This window comes from Nuphar pumila, chromosome 3 (assembly GCF_984573655.1).
Source record: "Nuphar pumila chromosome 3, dmNupPumi1.hap1.1, whole genome shotgun sequence".
Classification (NCBI taxonomy): Eukaryota; Viridiplantae; Streptophyta; class Magnoliopsida; order Nymphaeales; family Nymphaeaceae; genus Nuphar; species Nuphar pumila.
Window position 1 is genome coordinate 24,620,790 of NC_143251.1, and position 23,106 is coordinate 24,643,895.

Sequence of the window (23,106 nt, forward strand, 5' to 3'; positions counted from 1 at the left end):
TGTCAGATAGATCTGTCCACTTATACTTTTGGATAGATTTGATCTTAAGAACATGTACATCAATCATCTTGAACTTTTGCTATGCATATTGAAAAAAAAATCAGAATTTGATATAAAGAGGAAATCGTCCTAAAAAAATAAATGTGCGCACATGTATTTGTATATATATACACACCCGGTAATGACAAATCTCATACCCATCTACATAACTGAGGCACCGAAAAGAAATCTATTTACATGCTTCTTTCATTATATACTTTCTTTTCATAATAAAAATTAAAACCATAGGTATAGACAAATCTGAAAATATATTTACATATATTTTCAGATTTGCGCACGTAGGGAAATCGATCTACATATCCATAAACGCATAAATCTGATAAAAAACAACATTATCTATGTTGTTTTGCAATCAAATTTCCCTTCTTTCCCAAACCCTTACACAATTCAGATTTCTACTCGTTCTTCTCCGTAAAGACTTAGAGAGAAATTCGTACATTCATTTGAAAAAGAAAAAAGAACCGAAAGTATACGTCGAACGATTTGAACAGAAAGAGATCTTTTCTTTCTTCTTCTTCCTTTCCTTCCATTTTCCTCTCTTCTATTTTTTTTCTTTTTCTTTTTCTTTACTTTCCCTTCTTTCTTCTCTCTCTCTCTCTCTCTCTCTCTCTAGAAAATGAAATCTAGAGAGAGGGGCAATTTAGACCCTTTTATATTTTTTTTTATAATTTTTTTTGGTCTTTTACAGAGAAGGTAATGTCCCTTCTCGGGCTTCTCAACTATTTGGCTTGCAGATAGAGTTCTACAAATGTAGAACTTTATCTCTAACCTTTTTTCCACTTTTTAAAAAATTTATTACTTTATTGTGTTTACTTTTTACTACGTGTAGACTCTTCTAGAATCCCGACATATTAGGAAGAGTTTTACAAATATAGAACTCTGTCATACCAAAATAAATTTTCAAAATTAATGATTTTTTAATAATTAATTAATTAATATTTATTATATAATAAATTTTCAAAAAGTTTCAAAGGGCATCTCACCCCTCTGAGTCTTTTTAACTTTGAATTGCATTCAATTTAACCTTTATATTAAATTTAAAACTTTAAATAGATTGGAGTTGGATTTTGGATCCCAATCTAGATCAAATATCCAAATCTATATCCAAGGTCCATATGGATCTTAGTCTGGATCAGATCATAATTAATATGGGTCTTGAACTCAGTTTAGATCCATACTAACTTGGATCATATGGATCTGATCCGATCTAATCCAAAATCGATCATATCGAGGTGGGTCATTTTTGAAAAAATATGATTTTTGAGTCAACCGTAGCCGAAATTCAGAAAAACAAAATATTAATGTTTTCAAAATTTCGAGACGCATCTAATGATATATTACTTGAATTTTGCCTGAATTTAACCTGAATTTTGCTCAATTTTAAAGGTCAAAAAGTAAAAAGTTTTACCAAGTCTTAATTGGCTCGTTTAGGTCTTGTCAATGAGACCTAGGTCAAACCCAGACTCAATTGATGCCACCTAAAATCAAAGATTTCTATCGACTTTGCGAAACACTTACCCAAATTTTATGAAGTTTTAGAATTTAATATTATAGAAAAAACACGATATTATATCTGTGCCCCCTTGAAAGAATTTTCTCTACGAACTTAGAACGTACCAAATAAATGTGGGTAGTGGTCACACATATCGACCTCAGGCTCCCAGGTGCACTCATTCAGTCCGTGATGCTACCAATGCACCTTCACGAACGGGATCATCTTATTACGCAATGTCCTCTTCTGGCGATCTACAATCTTCATCGACCTCTCCTCTATCATCAAGTAAGGTTGTACCTCAACCACCTTGTAGTGGAACGCATGTGAGGGGTCAGGCACATACTTCTGCAATATCGAGACATGAAAGACATTGTAAATATAAAAAAACTGAGGAGGAAGTGCCCCACGATATGCAAACTCACCAATGCGCTCGAGAATCTCAAAAGGTCCAACATACTGAGGACTCAACTTCCCCTTCTTCCTGAATCAGAACACACTCTTCGTAGGCGAGATCCAAAAAAATACATGATCGCCCATAACAAAATTAAGCTCCCTGCGCTGTTGATCGACATAGCTCTTCTGCTTGATCTGTGTTGTGACCAACCTTTGTCGGATCAACCGCACCTGGTCCAAGTAGTGCTTGATGGCTTTTGAAGACTCCACTGCTCTCACTCCAACTTCGTCCCAGCACACTGGAGATCTGCATGGTCTACCATACAGAGCTTCGTATCGGGTCATACCAATACTGACATGATAACTGTTGTACGAGAACTCTGCAAGCTTCACATGCCTATCTCACTCCCTTGCCCAGTTTAGCACGCACGCGCTAAGCATATCCTCAAGCGTATGTATCGTGTGATCTGTCTGCCCGTTAGTTTGTGGGTAAAAAGTTGCGCTGAACTTCAATGTGGTACCAAGAGCCTTCTGCAACTGGCGCCAGAAATGAAACATGAAATGAGGGCCTCGACCTGACACGATCAAATGTGGCACCTCATGAAGTCGGACAATCTCATCCACATAAAGATCTGCTAGACTCTCCAAGCTCTGACTAATCCTGATCGTCAGAAAATGGACACTCTTCGTCAACCTGTTTACGATCACCCAGTTGGCATTGTGCTAACGACGGGTCCTCGGCAACCCCATGATGAAGTCCAGAGAGATGTCATCCCACTTTCACTCTGGAATGTCTAGTGGCTGAAGAAGTCCATCGAGCCTTTAATGCTCGATTTTTAACTGCAGGCAGGTGAGGCACCGAGACACAAACTCTGTGATATCTGGCTTCATCCCGTTCCACCAATAAGTGCGATGGAGATCCTTGAACATCTTGATAGAACTAAGGAGAACAAAATACCTCGATATGCGGGCCACATTCATTAGCTCCCCCCATAGTGTCGTCCAAACTCACCATATGTCTCTTAACAGGATGGTCCCTTCCTCCTCATGGCAAAACTATCCATCAAGCTTCTAGGCACTCATGCACAACCTGGATCAACAGACTGTAACTCTTCAATATGGTCTATAATTTTACGATATGCCTATATCCCAACATAAAGGATACATCTGAAATCATCTACAAATAGCTATCACCTGACAAACTCCTCGATCAAATCTCAACTATGCCCGATCAAACTGGTTGCCATGACTGAAGTCTTCCTGCTGTGCACATCTGCCACTACATTCGCCTTACCAGAGTGGTAGGCGATGGGAAACTCATAGTCCTTAAGAAATTCCAACCACATGCGCTGCCTCAAATTCAGATCACGCTGCGTGAAAATATACTTAAGGCTCTTGTGACCAAAAAGGATCTCAAATTATTTCTCATACAGATAGTGATGTCAGATCTTCAATGCGAAGACAACAACTACTAACTCCAAGTCATGTGTGGGGTAGTTCTTCTCGTGCACCTTCAATTGCCGAGAAACGTACGTGATGACCTTATCGTGCTGCATCAAGACACAACCTAGTCTCATCAGTGAAGCATCACTGTATATTACGAACCCGCCTGTCCTAGAAGGCAAAGACAACACTAGGGCTGAGGTCAACCTTCTCTTCAGATCCTAGAAACTCTCCTTGCACTGAGTTGACCAAACAAACTTCACCCCCTTCTGCAAAAGCTGAGTCATCGGAGCAGCTTTACGCAAAAGTCCTGTATGAATCAATTTAATAGCTCACCAATCCAAAGAAACTCCTGATCTATGTAATTGTCTTCGGTTGCTCCCATGACAACACTTCTTCCATCTTAGTTGGATCAACCTCCACGCACTTCTCTGAGATCATGTGAACAAGAAACATCACTCTGTCAAGCCAAAACTCACACTTCGAAAACTTAGCATACAACTTATGTTCTCTCAGTGCCTGCAACATAATCCACAGATGCTCTCAGTGCTCCTCCACGCTCTCAGAATAGAATAGAATCATCGATAAACATAATGACAAATAAATCCAGCCACAAACATAAGACATGATTCATCAGATGCATAAATGTTGCAGGAGCATTGGTGAGTCCAAAAGACATCACCAAGAACTCGTAGTGCCCGTATTTGGATCTGAACGTTGTCTTCGGAACATCCTCTGCCCTGATCCGCAACTGATGGTACCCAGAATGAAGATCTATCTTGGAGAACACCTTTGCCTTCCTCAAATGATCAAACAAGTCATCAATCATAGGCAAAGGGTATTTGTTTTTCACCGTCACATGGTTTAGCATGTGGTAGTCTATACAGAGTCACATAGACTCATCATTCTTCTTGACAAAGAGAACAGGTGCACCCCAAAGGGACATACTTAGCCTGATGAAACCCTTGTCAAGAAGTTCCTACACCTGATTCTTCAGCTCAACTAGCTCTGCAGGTGCCATGCGATATGACGCTCATGAAACTGGTGTCGTGCCAGGCACTAGCTCGATCAAGAACTTGATCTCCCTGTGAGGTGACAAACCCGACAGGTCCTCAGAAAATATATCTGAAAACTCATGAACCACATCCAACTGCTCTAAATGTATCGCATGACTGTCCGTCGCGGACACACCAACCAAGAACACCATACAACCCTACTTTTGGTACCTAAAGATCTTCAATGTCAAGACAATCTTCACCTCACTCACCAGCCTAGTCGCTTGGAATAACAGCGCAAACAAGTCAGGGCGCTCCAACAAAACTTTCTCTCCTGACACTGAAAGGTAACATTGTGTCTAGACAACCAGTCCATACCGAGAATGATGTCATAGAAAGTCATATCCAGTATGTGCCTTTCGATGACTATTCGAACAACAGAAAGATATTTCCTGCAACAGGAAGATATACCAATCGAAGACATCACATCAAGAACCTTCTCTAGGCTAGACAGAACAAGGTCGAGCAAACTCGCAAAATAAGACGAGATAAAGGAATGGGTAGCCTCCAAATTGAACATAACACCATCAAGATTTATTAGAGCATAAGTAAATTAAAATTTAAAATCATAAAGACATAATGTCAAAAAATAATAGAAAGTAAGTCCTGTAATCTCGCAGGCTCCGTATGGTAGTAAGAATCAAATATTCTTTTTATGAATTCTTTTAAAAATCCAAATAAGCCAAAAAAGCATAAATTAAATTCATGCAAGCTTTTATAGGAATATAACTGCAACAATCTCACAATCCAGTTAGTATTCAAGCATTTAAAAGCATTTATCATGCAATAACAATATCTCACCTAAAATAGAACAAGTGAGAATGCATGAACTAATCAGAATAATAAATATGTATGATTTCATTGCATATGCATGAATAATTTATTAAGTTATTATCAGAGTTCTCTTTTGTATGCATGTCCTTATTAAATGCACACAAGTTTAATTTCACTTTTCATTAAAACCTACAGATACTTCAAACGGGCACAACAAATTACCAAAATTCAAGATAGGTTCCTAGTTGTAGCTTAATACACATTTTGTATTTTATTACTGGGTTTCACACTTGGCCATCAACCAATATCAGGAATCAATACCATCTATCGAAAAATTAGAATTCAACATCTAATGTCGGGACACCTGAAAAATCAACATCTACTAATGTCCCTTTTTTTGGTATACCAATGACAACACTTGTGTCTACAACAGCACCTCCAGGCAAAGTGACTGAAAACTTCCTCAAACCATGTTCGGGAGGCGAACTACCATATCGGGTTCAGGGGCACAATCGCACAAAGTTTTAGTATCCTCAAGGTTTCCCTAAAATCGTCATCCACGATTCTCACAATATAGAATGAACATAAAGGAAGGAAAACATTAATTACACTATTTATCTCTTTTATATTTTTATCAAAAGGCAAATTCTTTACCAAAAGAATTGTTTTGCAATTCAACATGCAAAACACAGCATGGGACCTTGGCTTTTGACAATATTTAACAGTGGCAATTAATTCAAAAAGCCAATAATTTCAAAATAGATTTTGCAATGCATACACATAAATCTTAGACCAACACATGCTCATGGCCCACATGGCCTATAGTGGTTTACATCTGACCACATATGCATCTTATACAAAAATCCTCAGTGAACATGTAATCACACAATTATTCAAACATGTCCACAATGCACATTCACTCATCACAACGAGAATGTACATATAAAACAAATTATATATGCATATGAATACTTGCTTGGAACATGCATTTTTCTTTCATGATTTATCTCAAGTATAACATCCAAGCAAGCACATGATTATGTTATTGCAACATTAAAATAACTTCAAAAATTATGAGTTCATGATATATACATTTATGCCAATATAATATTTAATTTCATAAACATACATAACCAATAAACATCGTTGTCAATTCAGGCATGCTCGAGATACATAACATAATTACCGAGCCAAAGCTATGCTGCCCCCATACACAAGATAACACTAGCATGCTATTGCAGCATATTTCTCATGCATAAACATGCAACCAATGGTAGCAGACAGCAAACAGTCTTACATAAAAATGTGCAACGCTACCCTGCCCTACAACAACCTACATAACACATTCATATCACATGTTTAACAACATGATAATAGATCATTTAACAACAATAAGAACAAATAAATTTTCAGTCAAATCAGGACAGTATGCAGAAAATTATTTCTGACATAGTGCTAACATAAATCAAAAATTGAAATCTCAAGACTGTTTCGATAGCCACCCATATGGCAACATCAACCAACTTCATGATGGTCATATAATAGACAGAACAACGATGCATGATATATCTGAACCAGATCTGCATGTATATGTGTTCAGCAAGTCCAGTCCAGCCAAAGATTTAGTACACGGTAGATCTGTATGTATCACTACTTGGCAGATCCAAATAAATTTTTTTATATGTATTTAGACCTAAACACACTTCCTTGATGGGATACAATACATGATAAAATCAGAAATTGCATAAGCATGTAAATCTGAACATGTTTCATTAATAGAAATGGGGCATGATAAAAAAAATATGAAAGCTTCATATGCATTTAAATCTAGACATGATTATCATTCTAAAAAACTAATCATGCATGTTCAGTTCAAATAGACTAACATACACATATAATTCTCATAAACAATCATGCATATCCATTAAATCAATACATGATAAACAGAGACTGCATTTACATTAGATCTGAATTTGCACACTTGATATATGTTAAATAGAAACAACATTCGTAAACAAATATTTGCACAATCCAATCAGCCATGATAGCATGCTGAAAACTGCGACAGGTCTGGTTTGATATGATCCAAACCAGTCTTGGCATGATCAGTACCATGTGCACAAACACACATACAAATATCTATATATAATCAAGGCTTGTAGCTAACCTAGTTTGGGGTTAGATTTGATCCCAAACCAGGGTTGTGATGCAGCCAGCCTACCCCCCCCCCCCCCCCCCCCCCCACACACACACACACATATATATATATATATATATATATATATATATATATATATATATATATATATATATATATATATATATATATATATATGTGTGTGTGTGTGTGTGTGTGTGTGTGTTTAGGTCATGTGGGTGAACCCCAAAACTGTCAACAACCCACAATTTTCAGTATGTACAGAAACAAATTTTATGTTTTTAATGGCAGTCTTACGCACAATTGGATAACGATTAAAAATTAGCAGATCTGGACTAGATCTGCACATATTCGCATATCGACAAATTTGTCCAGATCTACTCATGTGTATATCCTGACAGATCTGTCTACTGGTACTGTCGAATAGATCTGTTCACATGTACTGTTGGACAGATCTGAACTTAAGAACGTGTTCATCAATCATCTTGAACTTTTGCTATGCATATAAAAAAAAAAAATCAGAATTTGATACAAAGAGGAAATCTCCTAAAGAAAATAAATCTACGCACATGTGTACATATGTATATATATATACCTAGTAATGATAGATCTCATACCCCCATCTACATAACCGAGGCACCGAAAAGAAATCTATTTACATGCTTCTTTCATTATATACTTTCTTTTCATAATAAAAATTAAAACCATGGGTATGGACAAATCTAAAAATACATTTATATATATTTTTAGATTTGCGCGCGTAGGAAAATCAATTTACATATGTATAAATACATAAATCAGATAAAAATCAACATTATCTATGTTGGTTTGCAACCAAATTTTCCTTCTTCCCCAAATCCTTACATAAATCAAATTTTTACTGATTCTTTCCCGTAAAGACTTAGAGAGAAATCCGTACCTTTGTTTGAAGACAAAAAATGAACCAAAAGTATACGTCGGACTATCTGAACGGAAAGAGATCATCTCTTTCTTTTTCTTCTTCTTTCCTTTCCTTTTCCTTTTTTTTCTTTCTTTTCTTTCCTTTCCCTTCTCTCTCTCTAGGAAACAAAATCTAGAGAGGGGCGAGTTAGACCTTTTTATAATTTTTTTTATCTTCTAGAGAGAGGGTGATGTCACTTCTCGAGTTTCTCAACCATTTGGCTTGGAGATAGAGTTCTACCAACTCTGTCTCTAACCACTTTTTCACTTTTTAACAAATTTATTACTTTATTGTTTTTACTTTTTACTACATGTAGAGTCTTCTAGAATCCCTACATATTAGGTAGAGTTCCACAAATGTTGAACTCTGCCATACCAAAAATAAAATTTTGAAATTAATTAATTTTTAATAATTAATTAATTAATACAATTTTAGAAAGTTTTAAAAGGTATCTAATCACTTAGGGAGTCTTTTTAACTTTGAATTTCATTCAATTTAACCTTTATATTAAATTTAAAACTTTAAATAGGTTGGAGTTATATTTTGGATCTAGATCCAAATTCTAAATCTATATCCAATATTCATATCTATATGGATCTTAGTCTGGATCAGATCTTAATTAATATGGGTCTTGAACTGAGTCCAAATTCATATTAACTTGGATCATACAGATCAGATCCAAAACCGGTCACATCGAGGCGAATCATTTCTTTAAAAATTGCGATTTTCGGGTCAACCGTAGCCTAAATTCAGAAAAGTAAAATATCAATGTTTTCAGAATTTTAAGACGCATATAATGATATATTACTTGAATTTCACCTCTAAATTTTGCCTAAATTTAACCTGAATTTTGCTCAATTTTAAAGGTAAAAAATAAAAAATTTAATCATGTCTTAATTGACTTGTTTAGGTCTTGTCAATGAGACCTAAGCCAAACCCAAACTCAATTGACGCCACCTAAAATCGAAGATTTTTATTGACTTTACAAAACACTTAGCTAAATTTTATAAAGTTTCAGTGTTTAATATTATAGAAAAGCACACGATATTACACCAGATCAGCCGGTTCAACCTATCTCACATCAATTGTTAGATTGTTCTTCACCGGATATTTAACCTGAACTGGCACCAGTGGTCACCTCAAGACCCTCAACTTCAGTTCGGAGGAATTGCTTTTGGACCAAACCCGGTCTTCCAACTTCTCACAGACGGTCCGGTTTCTGAAACGTTGCCTTAATTCTTTGACTGGTACAGAGATGGGTTGGTTTATCCATTTATGTCCAATGGATTCAAATCGTCGGCTAGTCAAATCAAATGTGATATTTGCCGAGCCTGCCACTATACAATAGACAGAAGATCAAGTTGAGCCACCTCTGCTCTTCATCTAAAAAATGAACGACACCCATCAAACAGGGAACAAGGCTCATTGTGAGCCCTTCACTTTAAACCATTCAGATGCCGTCCATCTGAAACACGATCGGGGAAAAAATAAATGGGGCCCATCTAAGTGATGGGCATCTCATTCACACAGGTTTGGATGTTGTTCATGGTGAGATCAACGGCATCCAATACCGTCAGAGCTCACCCTGACTTTATCCCATCTCTATGCAATATACATACATCTTTGCAGCCCCTACAAGAGTCCATTGGGAGCACCAATCCCAATCCTGAGGGGCTTCCACCATCCAATAGGTGGCAAAAGCTGTAGCAAATTCAAGCAAACATCAAATGACAACCAGTTCAAAGGGCGCAGAAAGCCTGAACGCTCCACGAGATGAGGAAGGTCACGTTAAGGCTCATCTCAGCTATTGAACATATATGGAGTTTCCGAATGAGACCAGTTTGCACAACAAGATAACATGGATCAGACAGATCGAACCCACTCTGTAAAGGGAATCAAGTACATGCATATAAACTTCATAGAAGGCAATTGATAACATCGTCCTGCAGATCATAGCCTCATCTGAATCGATGGCAGAATCTTCAGAGAAACTAAAACTATGGCATGCTAGTAAATAACTAATTTGGAGCAAGAACAAAAGGTCCAGAAAATGATTTTTTTTTAAAGGAAATGTTTCCATACAGTATATTACAATTCTGCTACTTCAAATATCCCACTGTATCTGACGATGGGAAAAAGGGGGTGAACAAGGAAAAGATTTGGCAAGGCAACACCAAACTTCCTCATGTAACTGTTCTCATTTTCTAGAAACATGTGTTACAAATATGATATAATTAACAAAATGGTCGCCAAACTTACAAAGGGATGAGCTCCCAATATCATGTGCCACACTGTCTACAACCGGTTGCCGCCAAAGCGATGAAGTGTGGGTCAAGAAGAGTTATGACCATCTGATGTGCTAGGCATAACCTGACCATCGTTCTGCAATTCAGTTTCATAGGCTTCAATCTCTGCATAATCATGCAGGGTAACAGGTAAAGAAAAGACAAAAAATTTCTAAACTCACCTGTTCATTGGAGTTTGTTGGGGGATTTCGTGCTGGGACAACTGCACTCTTAGAAAGATCCCTCAAAGTTCCCTGCAGTTTGCGCAACAAAGGATTATACAACACTACTACAAAGGGCATAGCTTTTTTATAAAGAGATTTGGGAAGAACAACTCTTGGCACTCTTACTAGTGAGCAAGAGATCATGCATGCAAGATGGAGGCTAAGCCAATAACAAGATTTAACTGAGCTTCATACCTGAGGATTAGATAACGTTTTCATAATTTAAAAAGTGATTATCAGCAGTTTACTGATCCGTGAAATTGCAAAAATTTTGAGGTTACTTTATAGGGCATAAGCATGTTTGTAAGGGCATAATTTTAGAAGTGAATAGGCAAAAATGCAGCTCCAAGAAAAAGAATTCAACTAATGAAGAAGAAAAGAGGTGTCAATGGGCGTATCTGTGCCAGCCAATACAGGACAACCACGCAGAACTGTTGGTTGAATAAGGAAATCTAATCCACTGTTTCAGAAAGATTTTTGCGCACCACCACAAAGCCCCACATAAATGGGTCACTTTTTAAGCATGAGTTTGCAAATGACAATAAGACAACCGATGGTACAAAACACAGTAGAGTAAAGCTTTTCTGAAAGTAAATTCACAACCAACCAGTATAGAATAACTGGAAATGAGAGTAACACAAATATGATATGAATAAGTAATTGCAAGCAAAAGGTGGTGATCATGTCATTCACTACATAGCATTGCAAATGAGCGAGCAATAGCCTGCAAGTCTGATTTTAATAGACAAATACACAATGGAAGATGCAAGTACATCTGGTCTGTTGAAAGGAGAATTTTCCATGAAACCTAGCATACAGTACCTGAGACCATTTTTCATAAGAAAAAATGCACGTGCAAACATAAGAGATGTAAAACCTTTTGTGATGAAGATGAGCAGTATTTTCAGTATTCTTCAGATAAAAGGTATATTTATGTCAAATATATATATATATATATATATATATATATATATATATATATATATATATATATATATATATATATATATATATATATATATATATATATATAAGAATCACTATAATGAGAGAACTAGAAATATGAGAACTAATGTGTGAACCACGATTTTCATGGATTTTTTGTTCTTTTCTCTTGAATCAACCGTACAGATGTGATCTACATGCTTGGTTTTATAAGAACCCGCTCTTGAATAATCCGATTTTGATGCATAAACAAGATTTTTTTAAGGCTTTAGAATCAATGGCTGATAATCTTAATAAATATTCACGCATTCAAAAATCACATTTTTCATCGAAAATACACGATCTAATGGTTGATTCCTAGCAAATTCACCATGCCAAACACATCCACGTGGTTGGATTTGTTAAAAAAGTGTTGGAAATACCCATATTTCTAGTTCTCATATTCTAGTGACTCTTCACGTGAATATATAAAATTGTATTTTAGGTTATTGTATGTATTTTTTTCTTTTTCTTTTTTATTTATTTTGTAGTTTGAAATATGTACATTACTTTTCTAGCCATTAGGTCTATCTAATGACTAGTTGAGCCTTTCTTCAGCTCCCTTCCTCTTGTATATAGGGAATCTATCTTCCCCATTTGATATATTTCTCTTAAGCATTTTGAATTAATAAAATTGTTTATTTTTATGCGTTGTTGGTCTTTAGTGGCTTGTGCTATCTTTGGTGATCTTGTATTTTGCATATAAGGGGCTTCTTGTATTTGTGAACACTTTTGTCATTGTGTAGCCCTTGGTGGCATCTATTTGTACACTTATTTCATTACATGGTATCAAAGCCAATAGGCTCTTAATCCTAGTGGTGGAGTGCTCGCACCTCTTCTTGGAGAACGTGCCAAAGCTTCAAATGACGATTCTTCTTCTTCAACTTTCCATTGTTCATGATGAAGAAAGAGTTCATGTTCATTATGCCCATCAAGTTGAATGACTCAAACTATCGCACTTGGGCTTCCACTATGAAGAACTATATCTTGTCCAAATGTCTGAACAAATACATTGAGGATGATTGTAATCTTAACTCATTCACAAAAATTGTGGATGGGACCATAAAGTTCCTCAATGAAGAGGAAAAGGTCACTGCCACCGTTGACTTCGGGAAAAGACACATGGAATGATGGATGGACAATGATAATATCTTAGCATGGATCGTGAGTAGCGTGGACACCACCATACTTGATAGTGTGGACTAATTTAAAATAGACAAAGAAGCATGAGAGTTCTTAAGAGACATGTATACTATGAAGGACATGACTCATTTGTGAAATCTTAACAAGAGAATGATGTCGTTGAAGCAAGGTGACAAAACTATCTAGGACTATTACAATGAGATGGCACTCATATGGAGAGTTTGCCATCTTGGAACCTAAGTGGGAGACTCCTGAAGATCCTCGCCTTAGACAAGAACTAAAAAAGGAACAATTCTTCATGTTTCTTAATGTTCTAAGGCCCGAGTTCGAGAGGGTCAAGATGATGCTACTCTATAAACCCAAAATTTCTTTTTTTCATGAGATTCTTACCGAGTTCAATATGAAGGAAGGAAGGAAGATTGAAGGAGGATAAGACAAAACCAATGGCATCGTTCTTGTTGCATCCAAACCCGGAGCTACCACCGAAATATATAGACCTCCACACTTTGGAAAACAAAAATAATGGAGGTTCAAGAAAAGATTATTTGTCATTTTTGTAATGAGTCGGGACTCAGGGCACATCAAGCCGACTTGCCCCAAATTGAAGACACGGTGACTTCAGTTAGAGACACCTCGTCCAAAACAAGCAATAATTATCTATTGCAAAATTGGTGGAGGTTCTATACAACAGTTTTTAAAGACATCCACTTTTACTTCGGGTGTCACAGTCTCATTGTCTTCTAGTCTGGGTATGTCACCTTGGATCCTTGACTCGAGAGCCTCACATGTCTCTTAATGGGTCCTTATTATCCAATGATCTCACCAATCAAAAATTTTCTAGTATTTCTACCATCAATGACATTTTTAGAAATCACTAGCATTGGGGATTTAAAAAATAATTCTAAAAATTTCTTTGTTCCAAAAGTTAAGTTATTCTTAAATTAAACTTAAATTTATTTTTGGTTTCTAAAATATTCGATCATGGGTATGAAATCTCCTCATCTAAGGGTTGCCTGGCGCAAGATCGCTAGTCAGGGAAGCTGATTGGGGAAGGCCATAGAAGAAGATATTTATATCACATGGACATTTTGTGTACTCCAAACTCTTTTTGTAACTACGCTCAAGAAAAAGATATTGAAACTTGGTATAGAAGACTAGGTGATCCAAGTGTATTCAAACTATCTCATTTTCCTATCTTGAAAAAATTTTGTAATGAAAAATAATTTGTTTGCAAAGATTGTATAAATAGAAAATTGAAAGTTATTCTTTTTCCTTTTAGATCTTATGAGGTTAAGAAACCTTTTGAATTGGTGCATTCGAATGTATGGAGACCCGCTCTAGTTATGACTAAAGGAGGATTTTCCTATTATGTTACTTTCATTCATGATTATACTAAATATACTTTCTTAGACAAAAATGGAAAATGCTTTCTTGTTTTAAGGATTTTCATAATTTAATTAAAAATCAGTTTCAAATTAATATTCTTATTTTTCACTCGGATTCATGAAGTGAATTTCTGCCAAAGGAATTCAAATGTTATTTGAAAGAAAATTGATATTTTACATCCAAGGTCTTGCCCAGAAACCCCTCAACAAAATGGTCTTGCCGAAAAAAAGCATATCTTGATGGTGTAAGAAGCAACAAAAAATATCGCTCTCTTCCATCGAAGCTGAGTATCGAGCAATGACTGTAATGAAACAACAAGTGCACAAATACAATGAAACAATGTGGCTACAAAGGTGCATACTCATGAGAACAAGAGTCATTAATGAGCCAAACACAAAGAGCCACTAAGGGCTAATCACACAAACTCTTAAGAGAGAGCAAAAACATAAAAAATAATAAAGATTTTATTGAACAATGCTTGGCAACAAGCATAAATAATACAAGAGAGGGAGTGCTTTTACATAGGCACTCCATGCATAAAGGGGCTGGCCCAACTAGCTGTTGGGCCAGCCCCAACAGCTAGATTTCTAGTCGTTGGGGCTGGTCCAACAGCTAGTTGGAAAAGCTCCCAATCAATTGTTAGCAGTCATAATTAAAAGAAAAGTATAAAACAAAAAACTGAAAAAAAAAACTCGTCAGTCCCTAGTGAACTGACTCCTATTACAATATGAAATGACTGAAATACCCTTGATGGGTATTTCAGTTTACATTTATGTCACACGGATTCTTCTAACAGGGCACCGCACCCGCACCCAGGCGGGTGCGACACTTGGACACAACTTCCTTTGTGAAGTCAACCACATTGAGGTCCATTTCTATCCAAAAGTAGATTTAGTTAACCCTAATCAAGTCCATTTTTATCTATATTATATATATAAATACATAAATGCACACAAATACACGTAGTGTTAACTTAAAACTATTAAAAATTATATATATATATACTCCCCGCACCCAAGTTTTTTTAAACTGTCGCATTGCCACATCCGCACCCGTACCCGCACCTATCTGAAATAGGTTTACATACATAGTGAACTATATATATATATATATATATATATATATATATATATATATATATATTTATATATATATATATACAAAATACAAAATACAAAATACAAATAAATACAAATGGCATATACACAATACAATTTAACAATGGCTATTACCATCATCGAGATCATTTGGCTAAGAAGTCCATTGAAGGATATAGGTGTTACAATCTCTACTCTATCGAAAATGTGTTGTGACAACAAGAGCGCTAACTACATTGCTAGCAATCACACCTACCATGAGCGTACGAAGCATATAGAGATTAACTGCCAGTATGTTCGAAAAACGTTTCTCAAAAGCACTATTAACTTACCTATGTGACATCTGAAATTCAAATTGCAGACTTCTTCACCAAAGCGTTGTCGTCGGCTCATTTTTCCTTCCTTAACAAACTGTAGGTTATTCCACCATCAGTTTTAAGGGGGTGTTTATATATATATATATTGTATATGTATATGTATATATTGTATATATATATATATATATATATATTTTTAGATTGTATTTTAGGTTATTGTATGTATTTTTTTTATTTTATAGTTTGAAATGCCCTTTAGGGGCATTTATGTACATTGCTTTTCAGTCGTTAGGCTAGCTAACGGCTAGTTGAGCCCTCCTTTGGCTCCCTTCCTCTTGTATACATAGGGTAGGGGATCTCTCTTCCCCATGTAATATGCTTTTCTTAAGCATTTTGAGTTAATAAAATTATTTATTTTTGTGTTGTTCTTTAGTGGCTTGTGCCTGCCATCTTTGCTGATCTTGTATTTTGCCTATAAGTGGCTTCTTGTATTTGTGCACACTTTTGTAATTGTGTAGCCGTTAGTGGCATCTATTTGTGCACACTCTTATTTCATTACATATTTAAACATATTTCTCAGAAATGAATCAAGAGATGGATGAAATGGTAGCACAAAAACCATTTTTATAACCCAATAAAAACTAGAAAACAAAAAAATGGAACAAAATGGGAAGACAAGCATAAACGTTACCAATAGAAAAACAAATAAAAACCCAAATAATATGCCAAAGAATGCAGACCTAAATACTATTTTTTTTTAACTTCAACCCAAAATGTAAGAAATTCTCGAATTACAATAAGACAAGGCAAGGCTTCACCATATTCGGTCTGAATTTCTAGTGTATACTGCTAACGTTTGGGAAGAGGGAAAGGAATTTCATGTTCAAACAGGTTTATAAACTTCAGGCATGACTGAATTGATCAGGAACTTTAATTGGAAAGAGCTGATCCGTTGATCTGTGAAAATGAGTTGCTCTTTTAATGCATATGGCCACATAAACAGTTTGAACTATTCGGAAGATTACAAAGTTCATATATCAGCTACTTGAACTCGGAACCATACTCAGGTTAAAAGTCAAACAAGACAAAGAGGCAACTCCTAGTCTAGAACCATATAAAGTTGATAGGCTACAGATACAGGGCCTTCACGAATGGCAGCCAAAGCTTTAGATCAAGCATAAAAATAAATTTCCTCATATAAGTGAAAATTTTATAGGAACTCAATAGCAACATAATATATCATAGAATTATTTGGTTTTAATGATTTACTAATATTCACTTGGGCAACAGAAAAAAAACAAAAAAAAAAATCTCAAATATACATTTAAGAAAAAGGTACAAAAGAAAATCATTAGAAAAAAACAATGGCTTCTGCAAAGTTTCACTAAATGCTCCGATGAAGAAAACTGGATAACAGTTTTTACCAAAACCCAGAAGATATAAACCGTTTAATTGGAAATGTGAAGTTAGATGCAAGTGACACATGGACAATATTATGTGAAAATACATGTTACTAGATGATACAGGCTACGTTGGCGATGTCTACCTTATTTGCCCACATGAGGCCACACGCATTACACAAGGTTCTTGGTCCTGCAGGACCACGCCGCATCATAGGTGTAGCTTTCTCACTGATGCCACAATGTCGGCACCTGAACAATCAGATCAACAAATAGTTTTTTAACAAAATTGCAAAAAAAAAAAGAGAGCATAAAGCAAATAAGGAAATTGCAAAAACAAGAAAATCAAAATTGGTTCAATGTTTCTAATTTTTGCTGTTACGCCCAACCTCATGTTGCAGTGTTTCTGGTAAATGTTTTATTTCTACAATCCAGCCAGGCTCAAATGGGAAATACATTTTCTCAGTTGCTGCTACAGAAATTCCCAGTTTCCTCTACGTCTGTCAACTTTCATTTTCTAGAGACCAACAGCAGCACTTCCATAGGTACAGAGATTACCAGGAATGAGGTCAAGATTGTGGTGCCAAGAAGATGAATATAGAAAAGGATAAACATGTGTAACGAAAAAGACAGCAACATAGAAAAAAACAAACAAAATTTGAATGCACTTCTCTCCTGTAAAACTTATTTTAACAGTTACCATTGTGATACTATAACATAACCAATGCATAAGATGATATGCATTAACATGGACCACTAAACTTTTCTATTTCAGCTCTGAGTTAGAAATTCATGACAAAAAGCAGCATCCGCTACGTCATCCTCAAAAGACACAATCATTTCCTCAACTGTCACATCCACATTTTCAGCTAAAAGAAACCCAACTCCTCCAAGAACAGGATGGGTAACTTAATTAAAAGCGACGTCTTTAATCAGATGACTATCATTTCACAGTTAAAACAAAAATGCCAAAACCATGTTCGTTAAAGTGAGTACTCTTCCCAAAGCAAAGGATAAAAGCTGCCATTTTCATATAAAAACAAAAGACTAAATGTATGGGCTCCAATTATTCTTCTTGTTCTCTCCCCTTATTTACAGGGACTGGACCTCGCTACCATGTTATACTTGTAAAACATTGAAGAAGTTAGATACAGAACCTGATCCAAAGGCCAACCACGTGTAAACTTAGACCTTAGTTAGTATCAACAAAGGAAGATGCTCAAGGAAGAAGAGGAGAATAGGCTTGCAAAGAGAAACTTCATTACTAAGAAATGAGAGAAGAATACATCTTAAAGGGGACGCCCCTCTTCGTTACACTACAAGACAAAATCTGTTGACTCTCTAACCTCCTGATAACATACAAAAACGCCCCTAGTAAATAATTCTATGTACAAGAATGAGAGGGTAGCACAAGACCTTCATATTACAAGACTTACATTACTCAACAGTTAGCTTGAATTGTATCCAGATGGAAATTCATTGCGGGATAGGACATTTTTCTCCTCTAATAGATCCAACTTCAATTAATAACAAACCTGCACCGACTTACTGCCTATTTATGGGAAACTTGGTGCCACACACCTTGGACTGGTTCTCATCCCTCAATACCAAAATACATAGTTCTCACAATCACACACCCAGCCACCAATTGCATAACACTACTACACATGCACATAGATGATATTTCAGCTGCAGAGGATACTCATCAAAGGACCCTGTATACACAAGGATAGAATGTGGAGGCCACTTGTTTTGATTCAATATGAGCAACACAGTTTCTCAACAAAGTTGAAACTCTGCACCAGTAATAGAGCTAAGGTTCCCTGAGAAATTTAATACAGCACGGTGATCAGACTTGTAGAGTCTATAGAATCAAAAGGAAACATGGATTATGAGCTCCTCTACTGTAAGGCTAGTGACACGCTCACTCAGTATTTGTGCAAAAAGAACCAAGAAGCTTAAGGGGAAAAGAGCATCCTCAAGTGCACAGATTGTCAACGATATTTATGTTATTTTAACAAACATGTCTCACTTGTCCTTAGTTATTGGAACAAACATATTTTTTGCAAAGAATGCTTGTAATTTCTTGGCAGATTGGAACTCATACAAGAAATAAGCAAAGCAGTTATATGCCAGTTTGACATGAACCATAGTGAAGTTGAATATAGATCAAGAGAATCTGATTGGGCTGGCCATCATCTTTCTTTTTTGTTGTTATCTTGGCTATGCAAAATCACCACCTCTTGACCTTTCCAGTATTCATTATTCAGACTCACCTTCCATACTTGTTATAGGTCTTCATTTGATGAATGAGCATGGAAATGAGACAGTTCATTGAGTAGTCACTTGGTTTGTGACTTCAATTTACAGTTGTTATGTATCATCTGGTTGTCAATGCTGTTTTGATTTCTATTTAAGGTTTCTCATTCAAATTGCAAGGCAGAAGCTCTGGTGTTTGTGGCCTTCATAGTTATGTGCACATTTGTATGTGTGTATGCATGCATGCTTGCATATATGATTGGAAGGTTCTTCCTCTGTTTTTTTTTTGTTTTTTGTTTTTTGTTTTTGTTGGGGAGAAAGTGCTCAAATTTCTTCGCTGTTCAATGGCCAAGATTATGTCTTGCTTTAGGCTGAAGATGGCATGGAGCTATATATCTAGCTGCTAGCCAGAGGGGCTGCTGTTCATTAGGCTGAAACCACAAACAGAAGCTGTTGCTATGGTCCATTCACTCTCTCTGAACCAGCTTCTCTTTCTGAGATAGGAAAGGAAACTTTTTCTGTGTTTGAACACAGATGGTTGCCTTGTTATCTACCTATTTGTTCAGACATAATATTCCCTGTCATTTTAATAGTCTATTGCACATGACAGCTAGAATTAGAATTTCTTGCAAGGCTATTTGATGCAAGGACATTTGCTGGTGGGCCAATGATTGCTAGGAAGAATTCAGTATGTAGCACAGATTTAATGTTACGTTTACTTAGCCTCTCTTGTGTCCATGCATGATTTTGATGACATAGCAACACACCATGCCTGTGTTGATGTTAGCACTCAGGGTGTGCTGTACAATGTTTACATATCATAAACCATCTGCATATATAATATATCTTCAGACGTATCTTATTTCTTCATTATATATTCATTCCTTCTTTTGCAGTGAAATTCTCTATTTTATTACACAAATCCACACATGTGCACCCTTTTTCTGAGAATCATCTGTTCTAGACTGCTCATACCAATGTTGAACCGGGTAACCATACCAGCATCCATGTGATTTAAACATCATCTGGTTTTCCACACTGACACAAGAACTCAAAAGAATCAATATGCATTAATTGTCTAATCATTTAATGAAAAGAAATATATCAAAGAGAAGGCAGGAAGAGACTGTGCAGGATGTCTTTGTTGCAACTCAGACATAGGATAAAGATGGGATTGACTACAGCCAAAGATGTGATGGAGAAAAAGGTTTTGCAATGCTGATTCCATGTGGAAGGGAGGAAGCTTGAAGAGCATGACTATGGTGATATGTGCCCTAAGAAAGTTGCCACCATTCTTCGAGCCAAAAAAAAAAAAATGATAGATATAATCAACATTAACCCAATATTCATTGACAGTGAAACTGCAACAAATGAAGTCAACCCATTGGAGTGTTATATATATATATATATATATATATATATATATATATATATATATATATATATATATATATATATATATAGTTTAAGTATGGGTAAATATTGGCTACTAATGAGGGTACAAAACTAATGAGCTAGAAATCATAGGCGCAAGTTGTATCGACTCAATCTAACCACATAGATGTGTTCAACATGGTTTGTTTGCTAAGGATCAAGACTTGGATCGTGCTTTTCTGATGTAAAAATGTGATGTTTTGAGTTATGAAATTTTGGCACATTGTGGGACATTGATTTTTGGACCCTTTTAAAAACCACATGATTCAAAACAAGTTTCTTACTAAACAAACCATGTAGATCACATCTGTAACATTTGATCTAAAAAAATTTGAAATTTTTGGAGAAAAAAGTAATTTCTACTCATTAGTTTCATACCTTCATTAGTAGCCAATATTTACCCTTTATGTATATATATATATACATTTATATGTATATATATTATGTTCCTATGATTGTAAATTCGTAATGCCTACCAGGGGCATTTTTTGTCTTTTTCTTCCTATGTAATAGGAGCTACTCCTTAGGGGCAGCACTGTAATCTTTTTTTTATTTTATGTTTTTTCTGTTTATTGTCCCTTTCACTAATGTGAAAGGGCATTATTGTAAAACAGCCAATAGAGCTGTTGGGGCTCCCCAACAGCACTTTGAGCTCCCTTGTAGCCTATTTAAAGAGGGCTTCAACCCCTCTCTTTTTCAACGTTTTTCTTAAGCATTTTTATGACTAATAAAGATCCTATTTTTTACTTTGATGTGTTTGCCCTTAGTGGCCATTGTAAGCACTTGTTTGTGCTCGTGTTATTGCCATTGGGCTCTTTGTATTGTCCTTTTTGAGGACTTGTGCTTGTTCTTTATGCTCTTTGTATGCCATTAGAGGCTTTTATTATTACCGCTCATTTGATTACATGGTATCAGAGCCTTGGGCTCTTGAAGTGTATTGATTCAAGTTCTCTTGGAGCGTGTTGACTCAAGTTCGTGATTTGAAAGCCAAAGCCTTGGTGATCTTAAAGTCAGGAAGCGTGGGATTCAATTTTTTTGCTTGGAGCAGGATCATGTGATTGTGGACTCTCTTGCTTTGGAAAGCTCACCATCAACTCTCTCTTCTCCAACTATCTTATTCTCACCAACGGGCTGAGCAGCTAGTGCACGTCATCTTGTGTTGGGATGTTGTAGGTTCAAAACCCAATGGTATAGTTGTATAACTGGTAAGGGTCTGTCTAACCCTAGCTTGCCTTCAGAAAAAAAATGTCATATTCTCTCTTTTCTCTCCCATCTATTCTCTTTTCTCTCTTTGCTCTTTTCCCCACAAGATGGTTGAAAAAGAACATATGACGGTGGTCACATTCAAAGTTAATGATTCCAATTACCTAACGTGAGCCACCGCCATGGAAAATCATCTTAAAGAAAAAAAATTATGGGGGTATGTAAGTGGATCTACATGTGAGCCACAACTCATACTTACCAAAAAAGATGGTGAACAAATTAGAGCTCTTGATAACAAAGGAGAAAAAGCTCTAAATGAATTTCATATTAAGGTGGAAGATTAGGAGGCCGAGAACACGCAAATCCTATCTTGGTTCCTAAATAGCATGGAACTTAAGATAGTCGCTAATATTGTTAAATTTAAGAAGGTTTGTAATGCATGGGTCTTTTTAAGAAACATGTTTGTTCAAAAAGACTTGGCTAGACAGTATTTCCTCCACGAGAAGGTTTGAACCACAAGGCAAAGAGATAAGAGTGTGAGAGATTACTTCGGAACTCTCTCAACTCTTTGGGATGAATTAGCCGTGCTTGAGCCTCAATGAAAAGGACCTAGTATCGAAATGAGGCACAAACAATTGGAAAAGGAACAACTCTTTACGTTTTTATTTGGGTTGAGAGCCAAATTTGAACAAGTTAGGTCTGAAAAGTCGTATTCGGGTCACAGGTCAGGGTCCAGACCCGTGACCGTAACCATGTGTTATATTATCTCATTAATGGCACATGTGTAATTGTTTTGTATTATAAAAGGGTATTTTAGTACCCTAAAATCTTTGTATCACTAATAGCATATAATGAAAGATTGAATAGCCGATTCCTGTATTGGGAATTAGGTTTTCTCTGCAGCTCCTTCTCTCTCTATGTTCTTCACTCTTCACGCATGATGAAACTCTTGGTTTTATGAAATCTAACATGGTATCAGAGCAACGCTAGAGCTGGATCTGGGATTGCTTCCAAAAGGTATGTCTAAAAAGATTGATTAGCCTCACAAGTCAGAAA

At 36.1% G+C, this 23,106-nt stretch overlaps 2 protein-coding genes across 2 annotated transcripts in view; both read right to left on the bottom strand.

Annotated features, from left to right (window-relative positions):
- Positions 1–1,747: 1,747 nt before the first annotated feature.
- On the bottom strand, positions 1,748–2,293 carry LOC149842316 (uncharacterized). Its single transcript, XM_090000633.1, has 2 exons — positions 2,081–2,293; positions 1,748–1,900 (listed from the first exon to the last, which is right to left on the bottom strand). Exons 1-2 carry the CDS (start codon positions 2,291–2,293, stop codon positions 1,748–1,750), a joined length of 366 nt encoding a protein of 121 aa, XP_089856759.1.
- An 8,070-nt stretch (positions 2,294–10,363) lies between these two features.
- LOC149842317 (GATA transcription factor 28-like) overlaps positions 10,364–23,106 on the bottom strand; it is an 88,152-nt gene continuing 75,409 nt past the window's right edge. The window contains exons 6-8 of the mRNA XM_089999060.1: positions 17,301–17,406; positions 10,786–10,857; positions 10,364–10,700 (exon numbers count right to left, since the gene is read on the bottom strand). Coding sequence (XP_089855186.1) covers positions 10,650–10,700; positions 10,786–10,857; positions 17,301–17,406 — 229 coding nt within the window. The 3' untranslated portion in view covers positions 10,364–10,649. The remainder of the gene's footprint in view (positions 10,701–10,785; positions 10,858–17,300; positions 17,407–23,106) is intronic.

What these genes read in the sequence shown, in the direction of transcription:
- LOC149842316 (XM_090000633.1), bottom strand. Translation starts at nt 2,293, where the DNA reads ATGACCCGATACGAAGCTCTGTATGGTAGACCATGCAGATCTCCAGTG. An exon ending in ATTTTGTTATGGGCGATCAT is followed by an intron (nt 1,901 to 2,080) that starts GTATTTTTTTGG and finishes TCGATATTGCAG; the next exon opens with AAGTATGTGCCTGACCCCTC.